The sequence below is a fragment of the Diospyros lotus genome, chromosome 4, assembly GCF_014633365.1.
Source record: "Diospyros lotus cultivar Yz01 chromosome 4, ASM1463336v1, whole genome shotgun sequence".
NCBI classification, from domain to species: domain Eukaryota; kingdom Viridiplantae; phylum Streptophyta; class Magnoliopsida; order Ericales; family Ebenaceae; genus Diospyros; species Diospyros lotus.
The window spans coordinates 8,584,115-8,597,208 of NC_068341.1; the positions used below are offsets into that span (position 1 = coordinate 8,584,115).

General features: G+C 35.9%; 1 protein-coding gene across 2 annotated transcripts; it reads right to left on the minus strand.

Moving 5' to 3' along the window:
• Nucleotides 1–224: 224 nt before the first annotated feature.
• On the minus strand, nucleotides 225–6,643 carry LOC127800285 (receptor homology region, transmembrane domain- and RING domain-containing protein 2-like). 2 transcript variants are annotated; one of them, XM_052334811.1, is made up of 4 exons: nucleotides 6,233–6,643; nucleotides 5,353–5,583; nucleotides 4,010–4,444; nucleotides 225–1,127 (listed from the first exon to the last, which is right to left on the minus strand). In XM_052334811.1, exons 1-4 carry the CDS (start codon nucleotides 6,351–6,353, stop codon nucleotides 556–558), a joined length of 1,359 nt encoding a protein of 452 aa, XP_052190771.1. In that variant the 5' UTR covers nucleotides 6,354–6,643; the 3' UTR covers nucleotides 225–555. The 2 variants fall into 2 exon arrangements, with proteins under 2 accessions (XP_052190771.1, XP_052190772.1); XM_052334812.1 differs by having other exon boundaries at nucleotides 4,010–4,414; nucleotides 6,233–6,636.
• Between the last annotated feature and the right edge of the window lie 6,451 nt (nucleotides 6,644–13,094).

A 13,094-nucleotide genomic window follows, 5' to 3' on the forward strand; every position in this document is an offset into this window, starting at 1 on the left:
ATTTTGGCATTGATGACAAGTGGTGATTACAGATCCTGTATTCGACCACATGGCTGGACTGGAAGATCTTTCATTTCACACTCTCTACAGTGTTGAACTTACTCACTGTATCATTGCAAGACCAAACCACATACTCTGCTGTGTTGAACTTACTCGCTGTCTCATTGCAAGACCAAACCTTCTTGAGTGTGTTCTGCTGAGAGCTAGAGCTAGTCTTTTAACTATTTTCATCAATGAAGACCATCAGGACATTATCATTTATCAAGTAAAAACAATCACACAACACGAAGCACTCATCAAATAGCGTGAATATTTGGACACCCCAAATCTATGAACCATAATCAGTGAATCAACAAAAAGCCAGGCCCCTATTATGCTACAATGTACAAACAGGTGCTACATATCAGGCTTTGGAGTTGCTCCGTCATAATCAAGCTGCACTTTCCATCTGATGGAACCAACCAATTCAATGTGATGCCTGGAGGTTTGAAATAGAGGCCAAAAGAACTCAAACTGAGGCTGCAGACCTCTCCATGATGTACTGTAAAGTTTGAATCAGCAACCTGGTAGAGATTGAGCGGAAGCAAATGGAGAAAAGCTTGCGGCTGACTCACTACAATGTAGTGGGTTCAGCTGATGACTAGAAGATCCAACATAACTCGAGGCATTGCCGGGACTAGGGATATATGCAGGCATGTATCTAGAGTTAAGTGGTGATACAGATGGATAAGCCAGTGAGTGAGGAGAAAGCAAATGAGAGGCATGAGATCTTTGAGAAGATGCGTTCCTAAGATCTGCTGAGCTTCGGCTTGCACTTAAGTAAGGGGATTGGGTGTATGTTTGAAAGGACTGATGTCGATATGGATTGCTAGCAACAGAATGAATATGAGAAACGGAAGGGGACCTAGATGAAGATGGGGCAATTTGGATGGCTGAAGTGGATGGCAATGATGATCTGAAGGATGACAATACTGAAGATGAAGCAACAGAAGAAGGGTTTGATGAAAGCAATGGCGTGCGTTCTGAAGCTGGTGGATTGCCAATGCTTGTTCTAGCATCACGCTTGCAGACAGGGCAAAAGCTTCTCCATGAGGTAAGCCAAGCGTCAACGCAAAAAGCATGAAATTCTGCCAAAATTCCAAGAACAAGTTAATGAAACTGATACAATATTTATACACAAAGTGACATGATCAATTAAGTGATTGAGTGCACTATTTTATAAAATTTTATAAAACAAAAGTGATGCCCATATAGGGGAATGGAGGACATAAAATCTAATCCATTTTTAGACGAGTGAGATTGAGTGTGAGTAGTGAATCTATAGATGACTTGTCTCTCCATTGTCTTATGCCTCAAGGTGAAGCATCCTTTTTCTTTCAGCCAATTGGTCTTCAGTGAATGATACCCATCATAGTGCTGACTATACCTTGTGTTTTAGCAGTTGCCCACATAGGAGTTAGGCTTACACCTGTTTTGTAACTCATTTTCTATTATGTGTTTTGTAGGATAGAGTAATGGTAGGGCTTCTCTATATTTGTGTTTGAAGGATTGCATTCCCGTTTATCTCTTTTCTTTTATTCACTATCTGATGAGACGTTGAAGAAGCCCTATCCTACTAATATGATTATGTCAATGCTTGCATCAGAAATGACTAGTGAGCATTCTATGTATTACGTCTACTTATAAAGTATGGACACTCCTACAAATGTGATAGCATCAATCACACGAGTCAGAAACAACACATGGAACAGAGTGTTCTATTTATTTATTACTTGAAGGGAACTATCTCATTTCTTTATTTTTCTGCATGGAGGAGTACATTCATTCCCTTTCATCTCTCTTCTTTTATTCACTATCTTGATGAGCAGCTGGACACTTCTACAAACATAATTGTGTCGATCACTTGTGTCAGAAATGACTCAGCCAGCACATCCACATGTGATCAGACACTTGTTCAAACATGTCTAGGTAATTTTTAATTTTCACAAACAATTGGGAGACAACATATCTATCATGTGATGCAGTATGCCCGCTAGTTAAACAAATTAGATCTGTTATAAAATTTCAAAAGCACACGTTAAAAATCAATTATGGAATAAAAATAATATAGATTTATATTTATATGTATTACCTTAAACTTGTAAAATTAAGAATATTAAACACCAAATTTTTCAAAAAGGAACTTATATAAGATATATTAAGAGTTTTAATCAATATTTGTTTCTTATTATGTAGACAGAGCTATTTTATGCATATATAAAATATATAATTTATTATGACATGTCTGAACTCTGCATGGATTGAGTGATCCCTTCAATACTTTCAGCATTAAAAGTATTCCTCCTATTCAAAACCGGTTTCAAGCTTGGATATAAGGGAGGGTTGTGTTAACTAGTTTGTAGCCAGTGTAGATAAGATTGGATTTTTTTATATCAAAAACACTAGAGAAAAAGAGTAAAAACGCTGGAATGTAACTTTCTCAGTGACCACACATAGTATAGCCAAGTGCAGTGAAAAATGAGCTAGGTTGGTGAAATGCTGCTGAGATATAGTTTTAAACTTAGAAAGGTCCTTGCATTTTCATGGTAGAATACAGTAAGGAAGTTAGTCCAGGATCAAAAGCTAAGGATTGGATCATGGAATATTAGAACTTCAATTAAGAAAAACCTATAAAGGTGGATGTGATGATGAGGAGAAGAATTCATATTATTTGCCTTCAAGAAATGGGATAAGTTGGCAAGAGGGCTAGAATGTTCACTAAGTCTAGATATAAACTTTGATATTCTAGGTAGGATCAATGGCTCATACCAGAAATGAAGAAGAGATTATTATAGATAAGACTTTCCAAGATGAGGTTGTGAATGTAAAGAGGTTAGGAGGTAGGATATTGTTAGTACAAATGTCCCACAAGTTTGGTTGGGAGAAGAGATAAAGGGCAAAATTTTAAGAAGATTTAGAGGGGTAGTTACAAGGAATACTTATAGAAGAGAAGAGCATTATAGGGGAGACTTAAATGGTCTGTGGGTAGAGAAGTGAATGGGTATAGGGCTGTATATGGGAATTATGGCTTCAGATACACAAATAATGAGGAAAAAGATATTTTGGATTGTGCAATGACAAATGATCTCATCATAGTTAAGACCATGTTGAATAAGCATGAGGAAAACTTGATGATACATTAAAATGGCTTACAACTACCCAAATAGACTACTATTACATGAGATAAAAAGATAACTTATATTGTGAGAACTGTAAAGTTATCCCAGAAGATGTTTAATCACTCAACATGGTCTCATGGTCTTTGATGTCCATATCAAAAAATGGAGAGAGAATGATTTAAAAAAAAAAAGGAAAGAAGCTCAAAGAATCAAATATTGGGATTTTTAAGGTAAAAAGCAAGCTATATCCAATAAAAAATTGGATTATAGAAGGTGACACTAACCCAACGTGGGTTGAGATGGCTATTGTTATACAAAGCATGAAAAAGAAAATGTTCTAGGAGAGTTGGAGGAAAATTTCCAAACCACAAAAAGTCTGCTGCTGGACTGAAGATGTATAGGGAAAAAAGACCAAAAACAAGAGGGCTTGTAACAATACTTAATATATATGCACCCCACAACACACACAATAAAGAAAACAGAAGTGGCATATTCTGGCAAAAGAAAGGAAGGAAAAAAAAAGAAAGAAGAAAAGCAGTCAGTAAAGCAAGATCAAAGGCTTATTAAAAATTATACCATGGCCTGACATAAAAGACAGCAATATATATATATATACATAGCTGCTTAAAATAAAAGAGAGGAAAATAAAGGATTTGCGCCAAGTGAGATGCATAAAAGACAAAAATAAAAAATGGGTGGGTAAATGAGGGGACAAGCAAGGAGAGAGAGGAGTATTTTTCAAAGTTAGTCAATTGCTAGGTGTTACATAATTATCTGAATTACCATTCCTGAAAGGAATATTTAGAAAAACAATCTACAGAACAATGCTGACAAGTTAAAAGAAGACTTACTGTGATGGCATGGCAGAACTCTAAGCTTCTCTCCAATGGCATAATCTTCAAGACATATAGCACATGTCGCTGAAGTACAATTATCTTCAACAACAGCAGTAAATATTAAGCTTGGCATTGCTTTCACCAGACGACTGCTCATCCCATGGAATTCACGAACATATGAAGATCGGGGCCTTTCTCGTCTTATGCGATGTCTTCGGACAAAGAAACAAGTAGCAAGGACTGCAGACATGGCAAGCAAAGAAATAAATGATATGGCCATGATTGACCATGCTGAATTCTCAAAGCTTGGGATTATCCACAGTTCCATGTTGCTGATGCCAGCATACTTTGTGAGTGTTTGACCTGATGCCTTTGAAACAAACACAGCATGAATCTTTACACCAGATGAAGTTCCTGCCACTGCAGTTTGACAGGGCTGGATAAGACATTCTCACAGATAGAACAAAAAATAGTCATTGGCTTAACTAGGACTGAAAGAGAAGATCAACTTCAGCTACTAAAAGAAAACTAGCCATGTTTACTAAAGTGATGATGATACAATTGAGATTTATAATTTATGGGAGCAACTGTGAAAAACAGGCCAGCAAATGATGCAGTTGGTGATTACTATTATAGTGGAAAACCATATCTTCAACTTAATCTCTAAAACAGGAATTTTCCCTATCTCAATACTAATTCTACAGCACCTAATTAACATAGCCAGAATTTTAGGAAAAAGACAAAAAGAAACATCTAGAAAGACAACATGATCATGCCTCATATAACTTTGATCAAGTATATACGTAACTCCGATCAAATATGGAGGCCAAGTATAAGCAATCTCAATTGGAGATTATTGGTCACTTGGAAATTTGGCTTCTGCAAGCAAGAATCTTTTGCTGAGTGAGAACCAATTTATTTGTTTAGTATTTTGCCTCATAAGTGTATTGATGAATTCCAGCATGTGCGGGAGATTATACCCTAGCACGCTTGCCCCAAAAAGGAGGAAAAAATAAATCCCACCAATACCAGAGGTGATTAGTCATGAAAAAGGTGATTAATCTATTAGCTCAAGAGGTGATTAACCTAGGATTCCCACCACCACCCCACCAACCAGGATGCTGGGCAAGGTAGATTAGGAACAAATCAAACGATCTCTTGATTGACACAAAGTGGCCGGACAAAGCTTGAACTCAATCACGTTCTCACACTTGAGTGCTACTTTATTAGATCAAGAATGGCCCTCGGGCTTGATTAATATGAGAACAAAGATATCAATTTCCAGAGAATGCTGACAGAAAGAATGCAATAACCAATCTATCAATGATAAAGTTCAGCGAAGAGAAAAAAGACCTTACTTGCAACTAAATCACCATCCACGTTGTCATATATAATTGCTGCTTTGAAACCAGCAGCTTGAGCTCTTCTAACCTTCTCCTCAAAGCTACATCCTCCTCTAATAATCAATACAAACAGGGAATGAGTGCCCTTTATACTTGAATTAACCTTATTAACCAAGGGCAAGCAAGCATCCAAAGGCTCCGCTACATGTAATGTGCCACATTCCCCAGACCCTTTCACAGAAGGAGCTGAAATTATTCATGAAGAGAAACGTTAAGGAATAAGCTGAAATTGCACCCAATAAACACTTGAACATCTTTCTTTGTCAAAATATGACCACAGAAACACGCAAAAGCTAGTTTTATATTCTTGCAAAATTTCATAATCAAAACCCACTAACTTAAAAAGTCCTGACATGGGTAAGACATACCGAACCAGAATTTCACCAATCTTGAATCGAAGATGAAGGTATCCTGGATTTATTGTGCTTTAATTATTCACATGTCACTCTAAAGTCTAAAGTTAACCAAATACCGTCACCAGCAGCAAAAACCTAATAGAGAATCCGAAGTTCCTAATAAATTTTGAGTAGGACAGGTACACAGATTTGCCAACCTAACTCCACAAACACAAATTCAGTCCCTAAAGCAAAATACCCCTCGCAAAAATTCATGAAGGCAAACGATTGAACGATTCAAAAAGCTCGAAATTCAACCTTGTGTAGATAGTTACAGATCACAAAGAGCCAGATGAAACTCACAAAGCATACCCCAAATTAGAAATTACTCCAAGTTAGTCACTGTAGCAACAAACTCATCTCGAAGATTTACAAAACCAAAGGGCAAAATATTCGAAAGGCTGAAATCAACTTGGACCAAGGGGCAAGATGAAACTCACCGAAGTTAGCTTCGATGTCTTCGAACGACAACGTAACGTTGTGACCCATCAATACCACGTTGCCGAGAGCCACGCTATACATCACAGAAAGAAGACAGAAGAGTAGCGGGGAGCTTCTCATGATCTCCCTGGTCAAATCCGACAAACTCGAAATAAACCCAGTAAAGTTTCCAGAAGATTTATCTATCTATTCTATATATAGAGAATTGGGGGTTTTCATCAGGATGGAAACATCAGCTTCCATACTTCTTCCACTCCTAGTGGATTTGGTATTCCCCAAGTGCCTTGATCGAGCCAAGATCGACTTCGGTAGCTTCTTTCAACTTCTATATGTTGAGCTATTAAACCCTCATCCTCATAATATATATATATATATATATATACGTGCGCTCCAATTACGGTAAGGAACCCCCCCCCCCCCCCGCCCCCCTCCCTCTCTCTCTCTCTCTTGCTGCTACTGCCAGAGTAAATTTTGCTTCTGATAGATTCATTAGGCCTTTGGGTTCCTCAAATAATAAACAAGTTCAATTAAAATTTTCAATCAAATCAATTAATTTTTTTAAAAAAAAAAATTGGAGGTACGGCCATTCTCCTCTCCTCTACTCTCAATTCTTTGGCCTGATAAATACATCAAGACCAATCTCTTCAAGAGATGGGAAAAACTAAAGAATAGATAAATGCACTCAAATAAGATTGTGAATTAAATGAGCTAATTATTCTTCTAAATACATCATAGATGGGATTTATTTTTTCAATCATTAAAAATTCAATTTCACCGTAACCGATTTGATTATCAATTGAAACATCCTTTTACTAAATTAAGAATCTATCCCGACACATAAATTCAAAACTTATAAACTCTTTGTGAGATTATAATATAATTTAATCACGATTGATAAAAGATATCTCAATTGATATATTATTTTTGTTCTTTTATTATTCAGTGACTATACACCGATCTCTTTTTCCTAGTCTATCTATCTATTCTTCTATTTTATAATATAAGCAAATATTTTATTTTAGTGTTGTGAAGTTTTGTCTATAACATTATTTTTTAAAACACCCTTTGAGAATTTTATTTAAAAAATAAATCTTATTTATCCAAACAAGATTTAAACTTGCGTTGAATATATAATGAGCTTAAAATTAATTATACTACTTACTTAAATGTTATTTAAAAAAGTAATATTATTTATTTAAATTAAAAATAAATATATAATTTAGTTGATACATTTTCATTAAAAAATAAAAGGGTACAGATATGCAGGTTTATAATGAAAATGTGTCAATTACACTAAAAATTCATCTTTAGTCCAAATAAATAGCATTACTTTATCAAAAAAGTCTAAAAAATTAAAGTTAACGTTTACGTATATTTTGTAAACGCATGACGAAATCCATTCTAATAAAAGAAAAAAATGTAAAAGCCAAACACGGCCTTGTAATTTGACAATTTGATCGTGGCAATAGCAGAATGAATGGGTATAATAATTAGGGAAGAGAATAATATTCTTGGATCCGGCATTATCCTTCCCCACCGCCGGAGCCAACTGGATTATTATCTCATAACGTAAACCTAATTATACATATTAATGAAGCTATATACATACATATAATTAAATATAAATATATGCCATGGTGACATCCGTAACGCTTTATTTTTTTTCATAATTATTATAGATATATGATATTAATGTGCCGCGTTGGCATGGCCCCAACATATATCTATATTTTATAGCATGTGTGCGATTGTAGATTGATTGAGGGCCAATGAAGAAAGAAAAGTTTTATATTACTAATACCTCTTCTTGTTGGTCTGATTGAAATCAATAACAAAAGTTACAAGTGATTTATAAGCTATACATAGATTGTGTTATAATTGTTAATTGGAATTCAATTTCGTTTGTAATTGAGTTTTTTTTAATTTAACTGCAATTAAAATTTTAAATTTATTTATGATTAGAATATTATTAAATTTAATTTTAATTTTAATTTATCTCTTCTGAAAGAATATCATTTTAAATGATCATCTTCTAATTAAAATAAAATTTATTGTGTATATTTATAGATGATTTTAAGTTTATAAATATATGTCCGATACTCTTGAATTAGTGCAGCAATATCACTTTGTAGTACTAATATCATATTAGTGATATTTTATTCTTTTTGTATATATTTTTTCTCGATTTATGTTTTTCATGTAAAATTTTGTATTTGTGTGTGTGATTAATAGTTTGTTTGTAGTTTGGTTTCAATCCAATTTCGCAACAAATTAATATAAAAGTTGTTGGATCAAATCATCAATTGTTGACAAATCTCAGCGATTAGATCTGCAATTTCTGTATCATATTTTAGGGTTCCTAGCTGTTGTAGCCTCCACGGCCACTAGCCTTTGCCATCGGGCATCACCGTCATCGACCACGTCACCTCTATCGTTGTTTGTGTCACTATCGACCTTTGTTATAGTCTTCTCTTTAAGATTGACTGTTTGATTTATTGGCTGCTATCGACCTTGTTCTCAACTATCGATCTTCACAACCATCGTTGTCGAATACCTTTGCTTTGTCTTTTCTAGTCATTTTGTTCGCCGATAATGACTCTTGAGCTTTCAGCCATTGCCGACGATAGGCAGCGGTCATGCATAGCTTCACATTACAATAACAATTGGTTGTTCGTTTTCCCCATATACGGCCCTTTTTCGTCTTCGTCGTCGCCATTGCCTTCTCTGGCCAATTGTCATTGTCATTGTCTTCTCTGATCGATTTTCCTCCTCGATCGATCGATAGCCTACTCTTTACTCCGTCACAAATCAGCTATCAGCTTCCCCTCTCACCGTCGACTTCACAAGCCACCTTGTCTTTGCCATCAATCGTCTAATAGGCTTTATTCCTCGTCATTGTCAATTTATGCATCCCTGTAACTTCTGCCATTAACTTAAAAAAAAAAAAAAAAAAACTTCTGCCATTAAGGAAACTTCAAGATCTTAACCAAATCTAGTTCGACCTGACCAGCCAAAATCAATCCACTTCGGATCTATTTAGCCCAAATCTGGTTCACCAGACCAGATTCGACCCATCATATCTGACCCAACAAACTAGATCCGACCTTCCAGATCTATCCAGCCCAAATTTACCAAGATTTGTTGCCCAGATCCCTTATCCTGGTTTGTTTTTTATTTAGGTTTTATTTATCAATCGTTTGACATTATTTGAGATTATTTCATATTTGTAGTGACTACCTTAAAGTATGATATTCCATTGTTGGATCAGCATATTAGGTTGCATTCTCTTTCGTGTTTCAATTTTGAATTCATTTTTAATTTTATATTTTGAGTGTCTGTTTTGAGATATTTTAAAATGTGTTCTTTTTATTATTATGAAAAGCTATTTCTCAAACATAAAACTTGAAAACAAATTTATTTTAGAATTTTGAGAAAAATTATTTTATAATATTTTATTCAATAACAAACCTAAACCAGCCACGCCACCACTAGCGGTCGTTGGTGACCACCGTCGGCCAGAGATTCCCACTATTAGAGCCTATCATTAGAAACGTCAAGATAAGAGAGTTAACATACACAAAAATGAGTCAGATTTAACAGTTGAATTTTTATAAATCTAATTTTAAATTTTTTGTCAAAACTAAAAAACACATTGTCAGTCGCCATCAGCCATCGTGACCAGTGTTTTCTGACTATCAAAGGCAATCACCTGGCATTCTTATCCCCATCGACCAACATGTAACAATTTGCCCTCCCAAAACATGTCATTATTTTGGGATTTTTTTATATATATATTTTTCTCGTAACACCATTTCTAAATTCTCAAAATACCATATTCCATAAAAATTCAAAATCCCCTGATACCTACTTAGCATTCCAACTATTAAACTGAGTAAGGTAAATTAAATATTTGTGAAAGCAGAATCGTAACCTGATGGGATATTATAATCGCAAACGAATTCAAACCGTACAATATTGTTCCCAACAACCATAAATTACAATAACCGACAGAAAAATCAGCATAAAGAATTGTAACATGCCATCTATTATCAAGATTCTCACAACTTGTCCTAGCATGAGTGTAGGACTATTACAGGCTATCATTATAATCACATTTCAACAATCTCCTTTCCTTTCCGACTACTCGTTCTACTTGGAACATATGAATATTTCAGGGACAAAGTCTAGGTTAGAAGATGAATTTTCTAAGTGAGGGTTTAAAATAAATTTTTGTGAATGTATGATGTATGGACATGAATCAACCGACACCCTAGAGCAGCTTTTGTTAGCATTCTAGCCCCGTCACAGAATACCCTCGACAGTCATCCCGACAAAACACACACGGCGGGGGATACTTTTATGGTTATTCTGGCAAAACTCCCTAGGGGAAATGCAAGTCTCGCTACTAGGGCAACATCCAATCCCACCATGTTCAACATGGATGACACAATTATCGTGCTAATAATTTCATGCCCAATGCAATATCATAATTATCGAGGCAACATAACATGAACATGCATATGTATGGAAAGATGCAAGACAATCATATTCAATTTATGCAAGCATCTCACGTATATTTTTCAAAATAACCATTCACCTTGTTCTAACTGTTTAAACTTTCTTGAAATTCATGTCTTGCCTTGAGACTCCAACCATGATATTTTTCCTAACCAAAATTTCAGGAAAAATTAATAAAATTTAATTCCCTAATTTTAGAAATTTTTCATAATTTTCTCTTCTTTATTCCTTTTATTTTCCCTTTTTTCTTCTTTCTATTTTTTCTCTTTACCTCATGGGCTTGCACGCGCTTGTACCCACTCGCCCGATTCAGTCATCTTCTCTGGTTCCCTTCTCGTCGTCGGCCACTAATTTTGCTTCGATTCCTTGGTTTTTCTTCTTCTCTCTTGCTCTATTATTCTTCCCAAATACAATGAGATCACTCGTGGCTCAAAAATCTAGCCAAAGCACCCTTAAATCGACCAATAACAATGCATCTCTAGTGAGTACCCCAATTTTTCGACGAGGCTCGCAACATCTTCAAACCAATACCAAAATCTCTCAAACTATCCAAAAATTCTCTCATTCACTTGGAAAATAAAAGCTCTATATCAATTTCCCCCAATTTTTCCCCAAATGCTCAAATTTCTTAGTTGAAACTTGGTGAAAACTACTCTTGGCCATAACCCATCTATTTATAGTCGATTTTGGCCAATCAGATCGTTTCCTTGTGCTAGTCGACCTATCTAAGCCATGATGGCCTATCCTCTTTTCTCGAACGACGATTTGACACTGTTTTATAGTGTTCATACTGCTATTTTCATCTTAGCCCGTATATGGCAAATTAAATTAATTTTGGGGTAATTTAAATTAAAAGAAATAGTAAAATAATTGGTTGTGAGTAAATAAAATTAAATTATGTGATTTTAAGGAAATAAGAAATTAAGATAATTAATTTTGTTATTTAGGAATTTCTGGGAAAAGAAAAAAATTAAAATAAATCAAGTTGTGGAATTTTTAGAAGTTTCGGGCATTTTTGTAATTATTATAGGGGGGTGATTGTGTGATTAATGGAAGTTGTGGGGTGCCAGCGTGAATCACGGAAGAGGCAAAAAGTCACATTAAATATAACTTAAAACACATATAGGTTAGATGCGAGAGTGGGCGCGAGCGGTTCGTGCGCGAGACGGCCAGCGGTGGACGCGACTTCGAGTCCGCGGGCAGGCGTGCGCGAGTTGTGGATTTTTGGGCTGATTAAATCAGGCCAAGGACGTCGAAACGACGTCGTTTCGAAGGAGGCGGTGGCCAGTAGCCGCTCCAGCGCTGCCACGTGGAGCCGCCCCCTTTCCCCCTTTTTGCGCGAAATTTAGCTCGATTTCGGGCATTCTTTTGGCATGCGAACAGTAGCAAATTTTGGAGAATTTCCGCGAGCACGAGCTGGGAAATTTGGGCGATTTTAAGGCTGAAAACTTGGTTAAATCAGGTTTAATTTGCATTTTAATTTCTCATGTATGTAATTAAACTAGTAATTAATATTTTCTGCGGTTGAAATTTCATTTGGGGCTCAATTTTATTAATTTTGTCAATAATTATAATATTGCAGTTTGTATAACTTTGACCGTGTTTGGTCAAATTGAGCTTAAGGCTATCCTCGGAAAGGCAAGTTCTTTATACCCGCATTGTCGATTCTTTCGATGTCAATTTATTTGACCTCCCTTTATTAGATTTGGCTGTTAATAAATTATGGAATTTAAACGGTGTGTTTAATAATTTAATTTATTAACCTGGTTTCGAGGGTATTATTCGTTGGTTGCCTACGGGGGTTTGCATCACCCCTAAGCCTATGGGAATGATGTCGTACTCACCCGGGGCTAGGTTCTTAGCTGTCGGGTATTATTATTAGATTTTCGATTATTTATTGGCTAGAGTGGTTGGGCAGTGGGGGCGAGGGTTAGCTGTTCGGTGACGGTGTGACAGTTGTACAGTCTATTTTAGGTTGTTAGATGGTCTCTCCTGGTCACTGACCGCTGACCGGTGTCAGGCACTGCGGACCTACTCTACCGTTATGTGATTATAGCATGCCTGATTATTTTATTTTTGTTGCATGGTTTGGTATGCACATGGGTACGGGCTGCATGATGGGATCATCATGATTTGTTTATGCTTGATCACAGACATTTTAGATTGGTCAGGTTGCATCCAGCACGGGCATATGCATCGCGTGTGATTTACTACGTGGGCGGAGCATGGCCTGATGCCTGGATGTATGGGCGCCTTGTATCATGTTGATGCTCATTACGCCTTGCATTTTATATGCATTGCATGGTTATTGGTAGTTATTAGTTCTCGGATGGGAGTACCATT